Source organism: Rhea pennata, chromosome 5 (assembly GCF_028389875.1).
Source record: "Rhea pennata isolate bPtePen1 chromosome 5, bPtePen1.pri, whole genome shotgun sequence".
NCBI lineage: Eukaryota > Metazoa > Chordata > Aves > Rheiformes > Rheidae > Rhea > Rhea pennata.
This window is the reverse complement of record NC_084667.1, coordinates 5,592,126-5,615,343: the sequence shown is the minus strand read 5'-3', so window position 1 is coordinate 5,615,343 and position 23,218 is coordinate 5,592,126. Positions and strand designations below refer to the sequence as shown.

The 23,218-nt window shown below is 34.9% G+C and overlaps 1 protein-coding gene across 2 annotated transcripts in view; it reads left to right on the top strand.

Annotated features, from left to right (window-relative positions):
- SCFD1 (sec1 family domain containing 1) overlaps nucleotides 1-23,218 on the top strand; it is a 56,211-nt gene that overhangs the window by 16,780 nt on the left and 16,213 nt on the right. For both annotated transcript variants that reach the window (XM_062575996.1, XM_062575997.1), the window contains 9 exons: nucleotides 1,119-1,218; nucleotides 4,588-4,727; nucleotides 5,696-5,786; nucleotides 6,162-6,235; nucleotides 8,338-8,419; nucleotides 16,381-16,477; nucleotides 20,280-20,350; nucleotides 21,371-21,450; nucleotides 22,012-22,074. In XM_062575996.1, coding sequence (XP_062431980.1) covers nucleotides 1,119-1,218; nucleotides 4,588-4,727; nucleotides 5,696-5,786; nucleotides 6,162-6,235; nucleotides 8,338-8,419; nucleotides 16,381-16,477; nucleotides 20,280-20,350; nucleotides 21,371-21,450; nucleotides 22,012-22,074 — 798 coding nt within the window. The remainder of the gene's footprint in view (nucleotides 1-1,118; nucleotides 1,219-4,587; nucleotides 4,728-5,695; nucleotides 5,787-6,161; nucleotides 6,236-8,337; nucleotides 8,420-16,380; nucleotides 16,478-20,279; nucleotides 20,351-21,370; nucleotides 21,451-22,011; nucleotides 22,075-23,218) is intronic.

The window sequence follows — 23,218 nt, the reverse complement described above, 5'->3', positions numbered from 1 at the left end:
TATGATCTCCTAGCTGGGTATAAAATGGTCTTTACATGGTATTTTTTTTCTCAAATCAAGAGCAGCACTTGGCAAAAGACATGAAAACATCTGTAAGTATGGCAAAATAAAGTGTGATTGAAAGCTGTAAGAAAATAAAAGGAGAGAGAACAGCTGTGAAATCCCAGTTCCCTCATTTTCACGGGAACAGAATTGTAACCACTATTTTTCCTTAAAAGGGGTAGCTTATGTTTTCTTATAGCATAGCATCATTATCCTCAGAAAATCAAGATGCAAAAAAAGAGGAATACGGGAACCTTTAACCATTTAAGCAGCTTCAGATCTTGAGTTTGCTTTTCAAACAATGCAGTCGGGTGACTAAAGCTGCTGAGCCTTTTCATCCGCATGAAGGTCTTTACTGCGGGGAAAATCAGAACATGGAATTAGCATACTTTTACTCCATTCAAATACTTTAGCTATCACATTTACTGTAGGGTTAATGTGCTTTAGGGGATGCTTGTGTAATGTTTTGTAAATTTACACCATTTCTGTGTTCACTATAAATTGTTTATGTAACCGTACCCCAAGATAGTTAAGCTTATCTGGAATTTTTTCCTGTAAATTTGAGTATTTGATGAAGTCATTACAGTGCATCTAGAAGTTCATAATCTTTTCTTTATAGACTTCATATGCAAGCCAACAGGAAAAATGAAATGAAAAACAATTGAAAGATTTTGTGTTTAAGGTTCATAATGGGAATTAAGGTTGAATGTGACCCATTTGACCTCTAATAACATAAAACAGATTATTAGAATTCAAATATATATACGCACAAGAAAGGTAATAACTAATACCTAAAAGGCTAATTATTGATTGGTGGTTTGACTTCTGTTTAATTGTTATGCATTGGTGATTTCACTTAGTACAAACAAGAATTATCTTTTTACCATGGCTAGGACAGTGATTCATGAAATTTCTGGCAGTGGTCAGCCTCAGATGCTTCAGGGAGGGCTAGAAAAACTCCCTAGTAGACATTTTGGCTTTTAACTTGAAATCTAAGGTGGCTGATATTGCTCAGGATGTTACTGGAATGCTCTCAACATGTTTAAAGAAGTACTAATGCAGTGTCATCTTTTCAGCTTTCAAAGGCCCCTATTAGTCCTTGTTGACAGAAACATAGATTTAGCAACTCCTCTACATCATACTTGGACATACCAAGCTTTAGTGCATGATGTACTGGTAAGAATAAACCTAATTTTATTACCAAAAATATTTTTTTTAATTCAGTTTGTCATTAACCTTAATACCATATTTTCTCTTAATTGAAATATTGTTTGTTCTGTTTTATTTGGAGGTTGTTTAGTTAAAAACAACTTGGAAATTTTCCTCTAGAAGATTTATTTGACAGTAACGACCAAATTAAAAAGCTGAAATCTTGATATTATCAAAACATTGATAATTTAGCAACCTTACTTTGTTTTCAGTAGTTCATGATCTTTTATGTTATGTAAGCTCTGAATTCCATCAAAGGCAACTCTGTTTTCAAAATGAAATACTTTAAATAAGTTCTAAGCTATTTTTAGTATTAGTTAGAACTTCTAAAAATGCTTACTTCTGCTTTTCTCCACAAGATGGTGTAACTGTTTAATATAGAAATACCAAATATTATACAACTCTACTGTGAGAAATCTAATAGATTTTGGGGGACTTGGGGGGAAAATTCACATGACTTTAAAGGGCATTCATTTCCTGGAGTTTATTTTTTAAACCAGTAATAGAAATGTATGAGACAAAAGCAAATACTATTTACTTGGGATTTTTAGTTTTCATACATAATTATGGAATGAAATAATAAAAGATAAAGTGAGTAAGAATTTTTTATACTGAAGAGTTACCATGCAAATCATTTCAATATGTAGTTTTTCTGAGAAATACTTTTTATGATTGAGACTGTTAGAGGAATATGTAAAATATACACACAAAAGCACATGTAGGTAACATTATGTGTTTGCATTCAAAGTTTGTTATGAATTAAATAGTCATACGTTGTGGGTCTAAAAGCTTGTGTGGCTGTGAAGATTTTTTTAGCACAAGTAGGATGTTCTATGACTCTTGAATTCTGTTTTGTGTAATTAGCTTATGTGCTTTATAAAAAGTCCTTTTCTATTTGAAACAAAAGAACAGTATTCACAAACAAGAAAAATCTTTGGCCTGTTTTATTTAGGAAAGGGATATACGAAAAAGTATGGTTTACACTGTGTTTTTTTGAATAACTGTTGAACCACCTGAAGGCTTACAGAGATACTAAATTTCTACAGTAGTTTTTTGGTGGGATGAGTTTTTTGTTTTGTTTTTCTTTTGAAAATCGGTGACAGATAAGAGGAGGGAAACCCACATTAGAATCTTTATAAATACAAATGCTGTTGAACAATGTCAGCTTACTAGGCTTCTTTACCTGTCTGCCATTCAGTCAATAAATACTTGCTGACTAGCTTGTAAATTTGTGCCTATCCATATGAATTTGCCTCTTACTCAGCTGATAGCTGGAGAAGGTCGTGTTGGGTGGCTTCAGGCATGTGTGCAGGTAGGACTTGGTGTATCAAGAAACAGGGGTCAAAGATGTCTTGGAAGCTAATGATAACTAAGGCTACATATATGGAGAGATATCAGAATAATGCTAGAAAAATGGTTTGAGGATCCTTGGATATTTCTCTGGGCTGCATCAGGCTTCAGCAGTTTCTGTGGAACAACTTGTTGAATGTTGCGTGTTGTGTCTTATTTTTGACTGAGTCGATAGGGCTATGAATCTCTCTAACAAAATTGTAGCTGAGTTGCCTGTGTTTCGTGTTAAGGGGAAAAGTTTAATTTCAAAACCAGGCAAGTTATTTGATTTAAAGGCAAGCATGCCAAGTTCTTCACAAACGGAGCATAGTAGTAACCATAGAATAGAAGTAACCACAGTAGCATTTTAAAAGGCCCTAAATTACAACAATGAAAATGTTACCAAAATGATGATTTTCATTTCAGTTCTCAATAAAAATAGTCCAGGGACCTTGTGGCATGTTGAACTAAAGGCTAACCTAACCACGGTGTTACATGCTATGTCTGTTTAGATAATAATGGAATGAAAAGATTGTCATTTGTGATTAAAATGTCTTCCAATAGTTATCAGGGAAAGGTAGGTAATTTGGATAGAAAGCCTTTTAAAGATAAAATGAGGAGGAGAGAAGAAGAGGACTTTAGTTGGTAAGAATCATTTTGGTAAAAGCCAGTAAGTGCAAAAACTAACTTGGAAACTCAGGTCACTGCTGCATTAAATTGAGCCAAAACATAGCAAAGTTTACAACTGAGTTTTTAATCGAGTGATTTTTTTGCCTTTAACTATTTAGTGAACAAATATTAGTGAAAAATATTCTCTTTTTACTGAAGCCTTAAACAGGCTTTGTTAAATGAGATTTCTCCCCATTGGCTGCATATTGAATATGTTTTTATTTCCATTCTGACATAGATAATTTGTAGTATTTCATTTTAAGAGTGAACTCAGTAAAGTGATAGCTAGAAACAACTTTTTAAATTGTTTTTGTGTGACAGTTTCACTTATGATGATCTAGTTCTGAATACTGTAATGAACATAATAATATGTAGTTGTATTTCTCACAAAAATACATAATCTGAAGGTTCTTTGACAAATTCTGTAAAGTCCAAAATTTGATTCCTTTTCTCATTATTTACCAAGAGAAGAGCACCTGTGGAATTCTAAATGTTTTTTGAAAGGGGTTAGAGTAAAGTCAGTGAATGGGGAACTAGCTAAGCTCTATACTGGAAACTAGAGGGAAAATGCTGCAGAATGTACAGAGCTATCCTTGGCCAGGGAAAGGAGGGGAAAGCGTACAGGAAGGAGCGAGGTGATCTAGCATGAGAGCCTGCGTAACTGTCATCTAGCTGAAAATGCGGTTTCTTGCTTCATGCATTTGTGGAAGAAGAAAAGCTATATGCAGAAATTTCAACTTTGTTGCAAGCAATACTTTTATACTTTTATTGGGGAGCATTATCTCATTACTTTTTTAAAAAATGTGGAGAGGGAGGGATGAAGAGCTGCGAAGGTATAGATAAATAGTCCTCATGGTAGATATTCCCACTACCCACGTCATGAATCTGTTTGCTGCTTTGATGCATCTGCTGTAATTGCGTAAGTGGAATTTACTCTGAGAAACTTGTTTGTTGTTCTGCAACATAGAAACTTTTTTGATGGTAAATTTTTAGTCAGATGTTAAAGCTCAGTTACTGTTAAAGAATTTATTTTCCCTACAGAAAATAATATTCTTATCAGTTTAATTAAAGCAGATCACTTACCTATGAGATAATCAAATATTCCTGCTTGAAATTTGTTCCTTTGTTGGATAGTTTTTCAATAAGTTTGAGTAATTTTGGAATTCTAACACTGCTGCTATTAGTATCTGGCTCATGCCCTGTTAAGAAATTTTAATAAACAGCTGTGGTTTTGTTTATTCTAGAAAATATTTTAGAAAATAATTGGCTGAGTATAAATGACTGGTTAAACAACTGATTTAAAAGCTGTTGAGTGTTTAACTAAGATTTCTTTTTTAGGATTTCCATTTAAATAGAGTTAACTTGGAAGAATCAACAGGAACGGAAACTTCTCCAGCAGGTGCTAGACCTAAGAAGAAAAATAAGAAGTCCTATGACTTAACTGCATCTGATAAATTTTGGCAAAAACATAAAGGCAGGTAAGCTGAATAGGTATTTATCTAGTCAATTTGTGCGGAAGGATTTCTTTGGTTTTGTTTGGGCATAAGGGCATGTGATTAGATGATGCTACTACAGCTAAGACTCACAAATTATAGCATGTGCCTGGAGAAGTTTTGTGTGATCTTACAAAGTTAGGTATATTTTTTATATAGCACAACCATTTAAGTCTAATTTTAAGGATATTAATAACAATTCTAACACTGTTTTAGAACGACTTCAACCCACAATAAAAGCTGTGGCTATTGTGGTATATCTACTAATAGCTTTGTTAGGATTGTTAAAACATTTTTGGAGCCCTGAACAGTTCTGGGTTAGGAAGGCAAAAAGAAATAGAAAGGGGTGTTGTCTTTACTCTTATTCAGGTGAACAGATAGTTATACAGAGTTCTATTTTTTTGTAAGTTTATTGTATTTAAAAAGATGTGTGATCCGATTCATATGGCTTGTCCCATCTGTTTTACTAAATACTCAGTATTAGAGAGAGAATTCATTTCTTGTAGAATTAATTAATTGAGTAAATCATTAAAATTATGAGAATATTCTAATGATTCTTTCATATTGAGTACTTTATTTTTAAGCTTGTTTGGAAATACATTAGAAGTTTTGTTTTTTTAATTGAGCAGTCAGTTTGTTGTCCACATTCATTGTATGTCAGCTTTTTGTTACACAGCACACAATTGTTGCTGCTCATGTTTTTATCAGAAAAAATAATAAAAAAAATTTATCAAATTATGTAAAATGCACAGAAAGCAGTGAATATATCTGGGAAAGTTTCAGTAAACATTCAGTAAGAGGTCATTATTTTCACTGATCTGAGTCTGCTGCATGATTAGTGTAGTGGTATTTCTGAAATACATTTCCATAGTCATCCTGATCACACAATCTTGTCTGGTTCTCGTGTTCCGGTTTGTTCATTTAACTGAGCCTAATAAAGAGTATTGCGTTAGTCCTTTTCCAGAGGTAGCTGAGTCTGTTCAGCAAGAACTGGAGTCCTACAGAGCCCAGGAAGATGAAGTCAAAAGGCTTAAAAGTATCATGGTAAGGTTTAGCACATATTTTTGCTTTACATGAAGTGTGGTAGCACTTGTATAGTGTGTACTTGTATACTTGCTTGGGGGGAGGCTGTTTTGTTTTGTTTTATTTTCAAATATCAGTACATGTTGATAATTGTAGGCATAATGTAAGTGGAAATGCAGGACTGGGAGTACCATATTTCATTATAAAGTTCAGAGTTTCTTGTATTTATTAGCAGTAAATTTGCATTATTTTCATAATACCTGTAGAATATGATCCAGACATTAGTATCAGTATGAGAAAATAAGTTAGAAATGCACTGACTGTATTTATATGTGTAGTTTTTGTATTTATGATGATTATTTTTATTCCTCTTCCCAAATCCTTCCCCAAAACCAGGGTTTAGAAGGGGAGGATGAAGGAGCAATAAGTATGCTTTCTGATAATACCGCTAAGCTAACTTCAGCTGTTAGGTAAGTCATGAATAATGCATTATTACAGGGAACAATTTCTAATTCTCTCTGTCATTTCACTTTTAATATCCTTTGAAATTAGTAACTTTAAAAATAGACTATTTGGCTCAGTAAAGACTTTAAATGTCTTATTACTCTGGTAAAGTTTAAGACAATCCTCTTGACAAGTACTTACCCATGTAACTTCCACAGCAGGCTTATGTAAGCCCTATAAACATGAATTTGTGACATTTCATTAACAGTGGTGAATAGTCTTACTGTGTCATAGATTTGCTTGCATTCTCCCACAGGAAACACCCAGCTGCCTCTAAATTCCTTTTAAAAAGTTTGCCAGTGAAACCCACTTCTTGAAGCATTTGCTTTCTTTACAGAATGTGTAAAGATTAATTACATTTTGATTAATGTAGTTGTTATCCCTGTTAGCAAAATTGTAGTCATTAAGAACTCTGCATTGGAAATTCACTACCTTACGAGTGGATACCTAGACACTGTAGATGAGACTGAAAGTCTGAGATTTAAACTTGTTCCTAAAATGTAAATCCCTTCTTCATTCTGGAGAAGGAAAATGTTCAGTTTGCTGTTCTTGACTAAGACCCCAATTATCAGTGTGAGGCAAAAAAAAAGAATTATTCTGAGTATAGATAGGATGATAGGCCCTGTAAATCCATTATGTGTCTACATTAATTAGCTGTCTCTTGCTGAGTTCCAAAATTTATTTTATATGCTATGGCCATAGTTAGAATTTGGTTGGAATTACAAAGGATGTCTTGATCACACATTTCCAAACAAGTCAACAAATGTTTCAAAGTTCAAGATGCTGCTTCTTGGGTTATGGCAGAAAAGACGTGAGAGAGACAAGCATCAAAAGTTTAAAACCTGCAGCACAAATGAAAAAAAAATAGCATCATCATATGACTAAAGCTTTTTCAGGAAGTTTTACTGTTCATTAAGTCTCTTCTTGACTGTTTCCTGTAATCTGACATTATTAAGGAAAATCTTGTCTTACTCAAAAGCGTGTAACACAGTAAGCTCTTCTGTTTGCAATGTTTTGAGTCCCGGTCTTTTGGATTATGCTGAGAACTGTTAAGGATCTACTATTTAGGCATGACTCTGCTGGGAGAATTTAGATGGGCTTTGCTCTTTTGTTGTCATACATCATTTGCTATTAGGAAGAAGACACGCTTCAGTCTCTAAGGCTTTACAATTTCTAGAAAACTTTGGAATAACTAATAACAATTAAAAAAAACAGAGGTTCTAGAAGAGACTCATCTGTCCTTTTAAATGCAATTCTTTACAAATGCAGTCCTCATCACCTTCCAGCTACAGTGCCTTTAATGACAAATCATCATAAGTGACATCACAATTATAATTACTTAAGGAGGAAAATTTGGTTACTTAGCTTTACAGATCTGCAGGAAAAGAGTCAAGGTAATTTAGTGCCTTATTATCATCTTATTGTTAAACAGTGATGCACTGACATTTAGTTGATTGTCTTTGCTATCAGTTCTTTTGTATATGAAAGTTTATAGAACAGATTTGATTCCTACTGACCAAAAGAATACAGCTTTTATACCAGTAACGCCCAGATCCCATCAGTGGAAGTAACATAGCTTACGGCATCTTAAGAAACTCATTTACTACAAAGTAAGCTTAACCATTCGGTTCCCCTTTTTACAAAAGATTTCTCAGCAATCTTGAGTCTGACTCAAAGACTTGTGTTTTATGCAGTAGCACCTGTGATACATTCCAGGACATCCAGACATTCTGTGACTTATTTGACAGATAACTGCACTTTTATTGTTATCAGACATAAACTAAATGTTGATTAAATAAATCAGAATTCTGGTAGATTATTTGTTTAGGTAACAAATATCTGTTGTTGATCATGAGCTTTCAATAGTAATGCTAAATTACCCATGTTATATGTGTATTTTGCTAGTCAGCATGACATTCACTATATTCCATGTGAATAGTTCAGTTCTGGTATGAGAATTATTAATTTCTAACTTTACTGTTCCATAGTTTTTTGTACCTACTAGGTACAGCACACAATTCAGCTAACTGGGCAACTCAGCAGGTTAGTGTGTATTTAATTTTTTCAGCTCTCTTCCAGAACTACTGGAAAAGAAGAGGCTCATTGATCTCCATACAAATGTTGCAACTGCTGTTTTGGAACATATAAAGGTATGATTGCTTCAGTTTTCTATCTGTAATGCCATTTACCCGGAGAAATATATTTGAGCAAGTGAAGCAATCAAATGTGTTACCTTTGAAAGAAATCATGCATAACATAACTGAGTGTTGAAGGGTGAGATGGAATGATTTTTGAATGCCTATGCATTAAAAGTGAGGTAAACGCAGCATTTTCTTTTGTATCCAAACTTATTAATATATTATCATTTGTTTATGATGGCTACAACTTTTATTGTGGGCTGAATGCCTTCTAAAATATGTTTTTGAAGGAGAAGCCTTTGCTTCAGGTACATAACATGGCAAGTTATGATCTGAATCTGAACAATTTTGTGTTTGATATATACATATTGAAAGAGTACTTTTTATTGGTCACCAGATGAAAGCGATCTCCTAAGGTGTGGCAGTAATGATGCCAGTTACTGAACTGGTCTTTCCGGGAGAGTCTGCACTAGGTGTGTTTTCTGCATTATATTTGTACTAGATGAAAAGAACTTCAGAAGCATGTTTGTCTTCCTCCTGCTGCTTTTGTAACAAAGAACTTGCAGCCAGTTTCAGCATCAAGTAAAGACCACAGTTACTAGTAGGAAAAATTAAAAGATACATCTGTTTCTGAAAGGCTCAACTATAATTTGTATTCTCCTAAAGCAGAAGGATTGGAGTTACATTTTAAAAGTGATTTAGGCATCAGGTTTCATAGAAAATCAGTAATTAAGAAAATTTTACCCCAGTTTGTAACAGTCATAGGAGGCAGTGTATGTTGAAGCCAACTTTACTAACATTTGTGAAGTGTGTCTTTACTTGTAGGTGCTACTATTTTCTTAGCTTACTACTGTAAATGAACTTACAGGGAAACACTTATATCTCTTCCTCAATTTAAAAAATACAGATAAGATTAATATCTACACTAAAACTCATGCTGTGTTTGGTTTATTACTATGGGGGCTATGTTTTTATGCTTTTTGAGTATTAGGCATGTCAGTTATCGGTTCTGGCAACTTTTAAAACAGTACATAAATTCCATTGCAAAAAAATGGAAATTCTCAGTGGTGTTTTATTTGTTGTTTGGTCTGTAAAGTCACTTTTCTGAGAAAGATACTGAGTAATGGCAGGCTTACACCAGTAGTATTTTTCTAATTTGTTGGACATAACAACAAATTCAGAGCAGGTTTCAGAGCAGGATGTAGAATGAAATGATGTTAGTTTTATCAACTGTGTCCTCCTGGCAGTGAACTGGAGGCAGGTGCCCATGCTGATTCTCCATTACATGCTAGTGACATACTTTTCTGTTACCTAGAGGTGGCAAGAATTATCTTAGGGTCCTATCAGAAAGCTCCCAGCTAAAGCTGATAGATTCTTCCATAAAAGATTCTTAGTTCTGGAATTGCAAAATGCTCCGGCTTTTTATTCTCTTGTTGTATAACTGTCAAGATCACAAAATAAACTGGCATGCAGTTTCTTCAGTATGTTGATGTTATGTACTTCTGTATCATATAACGATTTAGAATGATTTCCTTCGTCTCCAAATCTTTAGAAAACTGTTTAAAACTCATACTAGTATAGAAGCATGGTTTTTTTCCATTGGAATTTACCTTCACTAAAACCTTTTCGCTAAACAAATTGGAAGTTTCTTCGAATGGTCTCATCCATTTTCCCTCCTGTTTTTACTCTCTTTATTTTACAAACAGCATCTTTCTAAGTTGAGCTGTAGAATTCTAAAGTAAGCTGAGATGTTACTTAATGTAGCCATCAAAAACATTGCCAAAAGAAGCAATATCCCAGCCAGCATTTATAAAGAAATTCTGATGGCACCTTGAGGCTGTAGTAGTAGGTATTACATACAGTTAAATGATTAAAACAAACTAGGATAAGAGGAAATTTTTTAAAATGTTTGGCAAGTACCAAGGTCATGAGAAAGTAGTGAGGCACCATATAAGTCTATTCTTCAAGTTGCTATATTTTCACTTTTAAAGTAAACTGGAAGTACAATTTTACTTTAAAATGGATTGTTCGCATTGTTCATTATGGTTTTTACTGCAGTAGAATTTTAAGCACTTTTCTTTATTGCATCTGAGAATCAATGCAAAGAATTCTCTGAGACCTGCTCTAGATACACTGAGTAAGTTTAATTTTCTTAATGGTCGTATTTTAGTGTTCAGTTTACAGCTGCTTTCCACATTGTCTTGGATCATTTTCTGAGACACAGTAAGAGGAAACCAGAAATTAATCACCTACTCAGGAATACTGGCAGTTTTCTGGCATATCTAAGTGTTTAGTGAAAAGATGGAAAGAATGCATCACTTTTTTTCACTAAGTGAACCATCAAATATTTATTGCCAATGCTTAGAACAAATGAATCCTTGTTTTGCATTGATTGTCCAAAAGTTAGCAGATTTAAGGATAGAACAATGGATGTTTTTCAAGCTGCTTTAGAGTTTCAAGTAATGGTTATCTTTGCTCATCTGTCTAATATTAATGTTAGGATTACTGATTTATGTTAAATTATGACATATGAAAAGGAATATACTTAGACTTGTCTGAAGTGAGTAATTTGAGAGAATGGAGAATTAGATAACATCTTGCTAAAATGCTATACCTATAAATCTAAGTGGTAATTTTTTATGTGGATTATTCTCATCTTAGATTGTGATAAGGATTAAAAATCCTAAATTTACATAATGTTCTTATCATATACCTCCAGTTCTATGTTTATTATTTGGCTTAATCTCAAGGACTGATAGTCTGAATAACTCCTTTACCTGCATTGCCAGTAGTCTTTCAAATTAATTTATTATAAAATTTCATATTTTGCAAAGGAATTTCAGTATTTTAACTACTCTGTTTTAAGGCAAGTTACATTTTCGTCTTACCACGTGAATAGAAAAAGCATTTGTTGCAAAATATATGTCACTGTCAGTGAACCAGGCTATTTTTGTGATTCAGAACTCATTATTAAGTAACCTCTGAATAGGTGACAGTTTTGATGAGTTCAGTTACAGTGGCCTTTCTTTCCTTATTCCTTGGATAATTCTGTACAGCTCAGTTAAAGGAATTGGATCTATCTGCCCCTTTCAGCTTTCTCCCAAAGTTTTTGTTCCTCTTGATGAGAAGGGCTGTTATTTTCTGTTGTTTTATTTGATGCCTGGTCATTTTCTGTTTTCTGTTATTGTCTTTGAGACATTCCTTCCAGTAATTTCTTCTTTGAGAATTTCTTTTTACTGCATATTCTCTCTCTCTAAAAGGAAGAACTTACGTACTGTAAAGAGGATAGGAGAGTCCTTACAGAGTGACCCTCCAACAGATTTAAATGGCTTCTATTTCTCTACTCAAAAAGAAAGGAATTTTGTGTTTGTTTTGGATTAGAGTGCTCAGGTGGAAAGTTGGAAGGGACCTTTAGAGAGTGTCTAGTTCAACCCCCACCACTCAAGCAGGGCCACCTCGAGCACATTGCCCAGGAAGCCCTACAGCCTCTCTGGGCAGCCTGTTCCAGTGCTCAGTCACCCTCACAGTAAAAAAAAATTTTTCCTTAGGTTCAGACAAAACTTCCTGTGTTTCAGTTTGTGCCCATTGCTTCTCATCCTGTCACTGAGCACCACTGAAAACAGTCTTTACGTGCTCCCCTCGGATATTTATACACATTGATAAGGTTTGTTCTCCGGGCAGAACAGTCTCAGCTCTCTCAGCCTTTCCCCGTATGAAGGATGCTCTCCTCCCTTAACCATCTTAGTAGCCATTCACTTGACTTACTCTACTAGCTCCGTCTCTCTCATACTGGAGAGCCCAGAGCTGGACACAGCACTCCCAAGTGTGGCCTCACCAAGTGCTGAGTAGAAAGGAAGGATCACTTCCCTCAACCTGCTGGCAGTAGTCGTCTGAATGCTGCCCAGGATACCGTTGGCCTTATTTGCCACAAGGGCACATTGCTGGTTCAGGGTCAGCTTCTGGCCACAGGTCTTTCTTTGCAGGGCTGCTTGCCAGCAGGTCAGCCCCCAGCTTGTACTGGTACATGGAGTTATTCTTTCCTAGGTGCAGGACCCTGAACTTCCCTTTATAAGCTTCCCTTCATGAACTTCATAAGGTTCCTCTCTGCCCATTTCTCCTGCCTGTCAAGGTCACTCTGAATGGTGGCACAACCACGTGGTGTATCAGCCACTCCTTCCAGTTTTGTATCATCAACAAACTTGTTGAGGGCATTCAGTCTCATCATTAAGCCGTAAGTTGAACAGTATTGGACCCGCTCTTGACCCTTGGGGTATGCTGCTAGTTACTGGCCTCCAATTACACTTTGCACCACTGACCAACCCTCTGAGCTTTGCCATTCAGCCAGTTTTCAGTCCACCTCACTGTCTGTTCATCTACCCTATACTTCATGAGCTTGCCTATAAGAATGTTAGGAGAGTCAGTGTTGAAAGTCTTACTGAAATCAAGGTAGACACCATCCACCTCTCACCTCATCTGCCTGTCAGAATCCCCAGAGCTTGTATCAGTTTCCCTAAAACAATTTTTGGCTTACTAACAGACTATTTCTAAAGATGCTAAGCTGAAAGCTTTCACAAAACACCTTCACCTTGCTTACCAGCTCAGGATCTATTAGAGCCTTTTCCTTGCCTTTCTTATTGAATCTATAGGCAGGTTTAGCTCAGTTGATTAGAGCGTGGTGCTGCTAATGCTAAGGCCACGGGTTCAATCCCCTATAGGCTACGCTGACGGTTGGACTAGATGATCTCCAGAGGTCCCTTCCAACCTTACCATTCTATGATTCTATGATACAGGATTGTTTAGCTCCTGTCCACCAGCTTTTCTTCCTGGTTTGTCTGTGAGTTTGCCAGTGAGAGAGCAAAATTGCAATTACTCAAATCAAAAGGAATATCTGCTTCGTATCAGTGCTTCTTCGGACACTTGGCTCTTCAGGAAGTAACTGTCTCATTGATGTGGCATGTCTGAGAAATCTGTCAAAAGGTAACTAGTAGTTTCTGGGCTATTCAGTAGTCTATGTGAAATTTAATTTGGTGTCCATCTAATTCCTAGTGAACCAGTGTAAGAAAGACACTGCACTGATTAGCACCTTTGCTAGAAATTTTGGTCAGTTGTCTATTGAAGAAGTAGCTAAGTAGACTCATTTTGCCGTACTGATCCATCTTACTTACGTCACATCAACAAGAGAATGTAGAAAATTTTATATTGCTGCTACCTCTGGTGTCCCTACTGTGGATAAAGTACCAAGAGTTCTTTTAGATTTTTCTCCAGGAGTGCCAAGTGCCAGGGAATTGGCCAAAATTCTTGAAGAGTGTAAATATACACATACCATTAAGGTTTCTGTTTAGGTTCAAAGTATAGCAAAAATACTCAAACCAGTGTGTGTTCTTTGCTGCAGTTAGTCTGTTTTGGTGGTAGCCTTAGCCAAATAGTTGTGAAGTTGCACATGGAGAAGAATTCTGTGCAGTTTATACTCAAAATAAGTTGACAACTGTAAACTATTTTTTATAATATAAAATCTTTCGTACTTGAACTAAAAGAATAACATTTTATTTAAAAGTTCAATATTGAACAGATATTCTAGTGAATTATTTAGTATCGTTTTTTCATTGTACTTTATTACACCCCATCTGAATAAATTTGTCTTAAACAGAACACCAGCTAACATAATATGTGTTATTGCCAAATTCAACACTAACATATTTATCTTAATAAGATGAAAATTCCAGATTTCTTGACAATTCATTGTTAGATGCCTTCTGTCTGGAAAATTATTTTAAACTTAAAAGGGTTGAATTTTGCTCCTTGTGAGGAGATAGAAGTGTAGCTAGATACAGGAAGCAGGTGAATGTGAAAGACTAGAAAAACTGTAGTGGTTTGTTTGCACCTGTCTTATTTCTCTGTAGAGAATTGAGAAAGCTATAATGCAAACAGTCTGCAAGATACTATAAAACTGAAGTCGCAGAACTTGTCTGAGAGGCCAGATACCAAGTTGCATCTAAAGTAAGGACTTGATAAAGGACTGGTAGTTCAGGTCTATCTAGACTTTAGAGTAACGTAGCCACTGATAATCACTTTACCTTTTGTCTAAATAAGATACTGCTTACTAATCCAAAGTGTTACATTGGTTTACAGTAGCGTAACAAGCAAAATTTGACAGTAACTAATCTCTTCTTATAACAACTCTAGATAAAAACAGCTTGAAAAGAGCTCTGACTCTTTTTTTCTTTCTCACCTCATACACGTATTATAATCTTACTTGCTGTGAAAAGGGAAAGAAGACATTCTTTTGTCCCTTAAAAGTAGTGAGTAGTCGTTGTTTGAGCACAGCTAATTGTAACTGTTTTCTTCAGAAAGACCTATCTTTTATCACTGTAGGTACAAGCTTCCACAAAGGCTTTAAATTAAGTTGCTGTTCTGTGGGTAACTGCTTTTTTGAAGGAGTTCAGTAGATAGTCAATGAGAATTGCGAATGCTTTATATATAATAAATACCAGGGAACAAGTACTTCCTTGCATAAGCTTACCAAAAGTTTTCAATATTAACATAGTCTTGTGACTTACTTTTTCTCTTATTTTGTATTCTCTTGTCTAACTCTTCTCTAATGAACTTCTAATACTCAGAGCTGAAATATCTGCTAGAGAAGCAGATCTTTTTAACTGTTTATAAAAATGCTATTTCCTTATTTGTGATGTCACTCATAGGATGCAAAAACAAATGAAAAACTTTTAAAGATTTTATTTGGTGTTTCTGTCATTACAACAGTCTCTGCAGTGGGTTAAAAGGTGCCGTAGCAGTTTGTATGCCATGGCAACATCAGCTAAAATTTCTTAGATCTCTCAGCCGACGTGTAGACCTAGAGACTCGTGCCTTACGCTGGCAATACCAGTTCAGATTCACAATGGCCATGATATGTAGCTGAAACACTTCCAAGGCAATGAGACGGACACTCACTCTACCAGTCTCTTCTCTGAGACAGTATATAGCTGAACGTGTCCAAACGTAAGGATTTAGGTAGTTGCCAATTAATAAGGTTTTGTAAACTTAGCAGTTATGACATTTGTTGTGATGCTACATTTTAGTGTTCAGATTCTCAGAACTATCTGTGATGGAACTTATGTCTTTGTTTAGTCTTTTTAATGTCTTTTTCTGCTTGCTTAGATTAAAAGTTCAGGAATTGATGGTTGAGAAGTGCAAAGCTTGGTTCTTTGTGCAGATGCATTGTAGTGCAGTCATTAGTTACGTGATCAAGTGATGTCTTCCATAAAGTGTATGCCTCGTTAATTCCATGCAATGGACCTACCATCCTCCTTAAAAAAGGACTTGTGCAGCTTGGCCCACATGAATGCTTTATAAAGATGTCACTGTATAAAAAGAAATTTCTTTTCCAATGTTAGTCAGATAACCTTATTCTAAACTCTCCAGTCTTTGACATGAATGAATTATTGCAAGATTTTTATCTGAAGTATTTATTTCAGTACAAGCCCTTTGGATTCAAATGGAAGACTGCCAACTTTTCTCTGAGATGATGCCTTACGTATTTAGAAATTTCTGACATTTATCAGCAGTGACTAATTGCCTTGTTGACTGAGAGGCTTGAGTTTCAGTGTAAATTTGATTTCACATGTACTTAAACATCATTTTATCTTATGACAGCATATCTGTACCTATCATGGCATGTAGTTTTCAGCTGTGGTGAAACCATAGTTGAAAACATTGTTCCTGTTCCAGTTTAATATTTGCATGTCAGTCTTCCCTTGCCTAATGTGAGTTTTTACTTTTGATATGAAAGTTACTTAAGCATCAATTTTCTGAGCATTAGTAAGGGCTTATTATAATGCAAGTCTTATTTTTTTCTGTTAATTAACATTTAAAAATTATTAAAAGTAGTCTTGATCAGTAAAACTTTATGTATCTTTTTAAAGAGGAACTAAATACTCTATCACAATATAAAGATGTTAATTCTAACACTTAAACAGACTCGAAAACTGGATGTATATTTTGAATATGAGGAAAAAATAATGAGCAAATCTACTCTGGATAAATCTCTCCTGGACATGATTTCTGACCCAGATGGTAAGTACTTTAAATCAGAACTTGGTATAAACTTTTTTAAGAGATGCAATAAATCTATACCTGCTATGACTTTAGGTTTGGTAAAGAGCATATGTTTATTGAAAGCTATGCAAGACTTGTAAAGAAAACAGATTTTTACAGATTTTAGTAGTGGTCTGAAGAGTTTAGTTTAAGTTGAGTGACATCTGAAATACTTGCAAATCTTGTACAGCTCAAAATCCTTTCCTAGATACTTATTTCTGAAGGTCAAATATTTAAACTTTTTGTGCTTCCCCAGTACTTACAGCATGAAACAGTGTAGTCTAAACAATACTGTTCTATTAGAATTCTGCATTTTTATAGAGCATACAAACCTCACAAATAGTGTGAAAATGGACATTTCACAGGATTTGAATAGGTCATTGAGTGGAAATGTAGGTGGCTTTGCTCCAAAAAGCGAAGGAGCGTTGGAGCTTTTCCAAAAAGGAAAAGTGTTGGAGAAGGTAGAGAGAAGGGAGGCAAAATATAAATTGACTAGTTCACTTAGAGACCTATAAGAGGCTGTGGCTTTTCTGTTTGCTTTCAACATCTATGGGCAGAGCATCCCAGCCTCTCTTTCCTATATGGTTCATTTACAGCAAAGCTTTGCCTGCTGGGTGAAATCTAGATTCTATATTGGCAGAAGGTTGAGACAAGAATGGGTTCTCAGCTTTTTATAGTATCAATAGCACAGAGGCTTCAGATCACTGTCATTGCAACCTTTCACAGCCAGAGTTGTTACAACTTTCTGATGGTTTGCAGTATGATCTGATATCAGTCATCTTGAACAAAATAGTCTGCAGAACAAGGTCATAAAACTGAAGTTGAGACCACAGATCTGTCTGCAGGGGAAAATATTAGTAAGTATGTTGGCAAACTTTGAGCTTTTAGAGGTAGAACAGGGTCTCCCCTCTTTTCCCAATGTGCGCTCTAACAAAAAAAATTACTATTGCATGCCTGTGGATATAGCCTTGTATCTATGTACTGGACTTAACATATGTTTGAAGTTTCTAGAATGGTTCCTATTATAGAAACAATATATATAAATGCTACAGTGTTTCCTTTTTAATCTTTTATTATTTTCTGTGCATACAAAGTCAAAGGCAGTAAAAGAAGTAATACATTACTGATGGAAGTTCAGGCTGAAGTTTTACAGATCTCAGATCAAATGCAGTTGCAGGAAACTAACAGATTTTCCAAAAATCTGTAGTCAGACATAGTAATTCAATACAGATACGTGTTGTTAATGTGAAGTTAATATGAATATGTAATAATAAGAAGAATATCTACTTCTGTTTAGTATTAGGGCAAACTATTCCATATTTAGAATTAATTGTTTGCATACTCTTTTGACTTTTATATTTGTGCAAACAGCTGATGCTTTATACATGAAAACAGAAGTGATTATGCTTTCTAGTATTTCCTGCTAGATCAGTTACTTTTTCTCTGAACCCATGATTTCTATGCATTTTTGGATTGCAATATAGATCAAATTGTTTTCCAAGCTTGATGAATCCTATCAGCATTCCTATTAATAAAGTGCTTGATTGTCAAACAAAAGAAAGATTAGATATTTCCTAGGTAGAGTTTCCCTTCATAAGTAGTCAGATATTTACCATAACACACAAATTTAATATTTCACATGCTTTCTCTATAATGAAGATAAGTTTATATAACAAAAGGTTTTAAGTTAAAGCACAGAGGTTGTTTAAGGGCATGCTGTCTTCTAAAAATGGCTGACTTCCTATTGAGTGATTAATTGTGAGGTACCAACAGAAAACATTTATTTTGAAGGAATCATACATAAAGTCTTCCAGCACATTTGGTGGTGAACTGTTTGTATTATCTGTGGGATACTTGTCTCGAGGACTATGATTTCTGCAGAGCTTTTCACAACAGCATGTAATCTTGAGCATGCAACAGCTTCAGTTTCCCGTTTCCTTTTTTCTTACTGTCTTGTAGCTAATCTACCACTCTGCAATTAGCTGCCTCCCAGTTCAGTAGATATTATTTCATCCTGGAATAGTGATAAAACTGGAGTTAGTGCGAAGTTAAGCAGTAGCCCTGAAAACTTCCTTCTGGGTTGTGAACGGAGAAGAAAATTGCTTCTATTCTCAGTCTGCCAAGTTAAATTTTTTTTCAAAACATTACAACTACCCACTCCTACCACCCATGCTGTCACAGACTCTTACCTTAGAATAAAATATTGAACATTTTTAGAGGCAGTGGACCTGAGTGTTTTGATTTATCACTGCTATGATTTACATCAGTAGTCTGTTTAGAGGAACATACTTCTGCCAGGCAAAATGGGTTTTCTAAGGTTCAGTGAACAGTACAATATATAATCACAGATTTTTTTTCAATTTATTTTTTAGTAAGACAAAATACCACTTATGTTCCTGTGTGAGATCACTTACACTCCTGTGAGCACAAACCTTCCAGAAGTTTTGTAAATACAGTATATCTGCTCACTCAGAGAAGTGCTACCAAGTGCCAACCAACTTTGGTTGAAACTGGAACTTAGTGATCAGCAAAGTACTGAAAAAAGTTATAAATTGGCTAGTTGGAAGCCAAGTATGAACAGTTATACTGTATATTTAGAGCATTTGAAGTACTTTTACCCAGGTTGACTCCAAGTGGGTATCTACCTTGAAAGCTGGCTTTTGGTTCTGATAATACAAATTTTTTCCAGTTCTTCTAACATGCTAGTATTTGTTAAAGATTAATGAAACTTATTTTCCACAAAAATTATATCTACTCATAAATGTTCATTACAACAGTGAATGGCCTAAGGAATGGACTACTTAACTTCTGCCAAACTAAATATATACTCACTTACAAACAACGTTATATTTTAAGTTAGATGATCCTCTGCTGACAACATGATTATTGCTTTCCGTAGTGGGGAAAACAAGGTTATCTCTTTTCTACTCCACAAGTGTAAAAAAAAATGCCTTTTTTAGTGCTGTACTATATCTAAAGGTATTGGACTTTTTTAATGAAGTATTAAATTACAAATTTATAAGTTTGTTTCGAGAAGTTTTGGTTCTGAAATCTTACTTTTAAACCTTGCACTTTGCTAACAAGTGATTCTGGTCTTCTAGAAACTGGTAGAAGCTATTCAAAATTTGATGCAGTTGTTTACTAACTAACACAAGAATGGTCATATGATCATTTTGATGTGACAAAGATTAATTCCCATTGATAATTGTTTCCAAAAATTCATAACAGTGTTTTTATCCAAGGAGTGGTGTGAGTGATTAAGGAGGTGAAATACTTCCTGGAATACTACATTGGAAATTTAGGTTTAGGTTTTTTCTGACCAAAACTGCACTTAAGTTCTTTTGCAGCCTTTGCAGGTTTCAGTACTGTCAACCATAGAGCTGCATAAACGAATTTGTAGAGCTAAAGAAATAATGTGCTGTGGCACATTATCTTTTGTCTCTTCTTTCATTGATCTTGCAATCTCCTCATAAAATGAGACATAATGCCATTAGGAAACTTGTTATTTTGTGTGTTATTTGAAAAAGAAGTGCTCCAGGCAAAACAGGCAAGCGTCAATAACACCTCAGCAGCACTGATCTAATCTGTCCAATTTTTCAGTAAAATTGCTGAATGTCTTTTTAGCATTTTGTAGTCTGAACAAGTCCATGGATGTTTTATAGGTATAATAATTGTCTTCCTAGCTAACGGTCTGAATGTGCATATATACTGTTACTGAAAAGTAATTAACATAGTAGCGTATTTACAATTCTAGGGCTTTTATCTCTTTTGTTCACTGCAGCGGGAACTCCAGAAGACAAAATGAGATTGTTTCTTATCTATTACATAAGCTCAGCGCAGGCACCTTCAGAGGTATGTTCTTTACAGCTTGCAACACCAAATTTTGCCAGGCAGGTTTTTTCTGTATCATCTCAGTCCTGAGTAAGTATTTCTTCTTCTCTTTAAGGAAAAGTACAAAATGCCCAGGTAATATTAAAAATTTTAAAAAATGTTGTAGTATTGCCAGGGAGTCTCTCTGCTTTCAGAGCTTTAGGTATGCTTTTGAAGGATCTGAATGGCTACTAAGAATGAAGAAATTTTTGAAACCTTTTGAAAACTTTCATCTTTGAAATATTCAGTTCGGAGTTACCTCAAGACACGTCTGGGTACACTTTCTGTTACTCTTCTCCACTGCTCAGTAGATATATCAAAATGTTAATATGATTCTTCTCACTTTGTTCTTATACATTCAAAAGTATAATTTGTTCTGTTTACTAGCAGATATGTAAAGGAAATGCTCCTTGTTTCTTAATATTTCTCTTGAGTTTATGAAGATGAATTTCAAAGATTTTTTTCATTATACTATTGAAATGTTATATAATACAGAATTAATATAGATAACGTGGACTTATTGTATCATAAACTGCTATACTGACTCAAACTGGTAGAAAAAATATCCTAGTTTAGGCAAACATAAAGTATTCTCTTTGAATCTATTATTTTAATGTATTTACTTTGAATATTCTCTGTAAGTCTACTCTAACTCTTCTTCATTTTTACTAGTTTCTATTGTGACATTTTACAGAAACCAGTATTCTGTCAGATTTTTGAAATGTGCTGGTATAACAGACTGTTCATTAAGTTGAAAGTGCATAGGATTTAATTCCACAACTACTTCTAAATTTAATGAGAGCTACTTTTAGCCAATTGCATTTTAAGTTGCATTTTCATACGTATTAGGGGATGAGATAACGTTTAATAATTTCTTTTTAATTTTATTTTCTTTATGCTATGGCTTTACACTGCTTATTTAGTTAAAGATACCTGTCTTTTCACATAAAGAGAGTTAAGAGTAGTCTAAACTATTTGCAATTCTCCACTTTATCATTTCAGGTTGATTTGGAGCAGTATAAAAAAGCATTGATGGATGCAGGATGTAATCTTGCTCCTTTGAGCTATATAAAACAATGGAAGTAAGTCGTGTCTTTTTTCTTCCTAGTTGAGGATATAATTATGTAGTTTTATAGAACTCAGTACTGATACCAGTGAATTTTGCATTACTTCTGATACTGTAAATTATCCTTAAATATCTGTTCTGGCATAACATTTTATTGTCATTGTTTTGGTAATACATGCAAGGCTTATTTTAAAACTAAACTCTAATGGTGCCAGAACTCTGTTGAACGTGACATAATGCAGTGTACTTAATGATTCCAAACAGTAACAACTTACTGAAGGCAGTCCGGTGAAGAAGTTGGGCTCGTTCGGACAGCAGATTTTTTTGATTATACCAAAGGAGCATGATATCTATCAGTTATTTTAGTTTTACATGTTACAGAAGTAAATCTTTAAATCTAGTCCCCTTTACTTTCTTAACCATTGTATCTCTAGACAAGAGTGATACGTGTAGTAAATAGTTGCTTCAGAAATGAATTTGAGAAGTATTTTTACTTTCAAATGACTATAGAGTGGAGCATTCTACAGTAGGATGTGTCATGAGATGAAGCATTTGATTTCTACCTCTGCTTTCACAGGGCTTTCACTAAGATGGCTTCAGCTCCAACCAGCTATGGAAACACTACGCCTAAACCTTTAGGGTATGTTTTTCATCCATTTTCTGTAAGGTTTTGGATTCTATTAGCTTATTTTAGAAGTGCTGAAAGTATGATCAGTGCTATACAAGGCCAAGAATAAAACATTTCCCCATCTATAGAAGTTTTAAGTTAATAACAAAATTACAAGCACACATAATTTTCATAGCCAATTAACAGTGTACAGGACTTGCATTCGGGAAACCTGAAGAATCTGTGACTAAATCTACGAAGTGACTTAGTATAGTAGTATCTGTGACTGCATGTTAAATGTTTAGACTCCAACGGGAGAATTCATTACCAAGAGATGGATCTACAGCAGCCATTGTACTGAGCCTGATGGCAGAAATGGAGAACATTCCTATGCATTCAAAACTAACTTCCTCCAGGGCTGAGAGACAGTCTGGGGTGAAAGAATGCCCTGCCCTGTTTTTCTCTTAGGATCTCTCCTGGTCTGACACAATATTGAAAGGTATAATTATTTATTTCAAGACATGACCAGAGAAGATAATGGCTGTACATGACCCAATGCTGTGGGCACCTGTTCCCCACCTAGAATACAGGACTCAAGTCACTCTGTTCTTGAGAGGATTTGAATCTTCATTACCCCAGTTCTTTCAGAAAAAGCTCTATCACAAGGAGGCTTTAGAGTAGTATGGTTAGGAATTCCATCATATTCACTAATGCTATCTTGCTTGAAAAAATTACTCTTTGGTAGGTTATATTATAGATATATGCCCATTCCACTTGCTTGCCCTCTGTTTTGAAGGATAACTGATTCCATAAAAACCTGAATGACTTAAGTAACGGTGTATGAGTTTCATCACAACAGACTAACTCTGTAACTTAAGGATTAGGGTACAAATATGTGGGTGTGTGGGAACTATGGGGTTCAAATTATCTGACAAGTAGGATATTTTAGCACTTTCACAGCTTCGTAAATCTTGCCTGTACTGACTGACTTCAGTAAAAGAATAGTGCTGCTGTGTTACGCCCTTCTTCCTAGTTTGATGAATACAAGAATGTCTTTTTAGATCAGGCAGCCAAGGTGGAGGACAACACTGGTCTACAAGTTCCTTTGAAAATCTGTGCGTAAGGCAAAGACTGAGTTTTAAGTTTGTGATTGTTCCGATGCAAAGCTTTTTGGAGC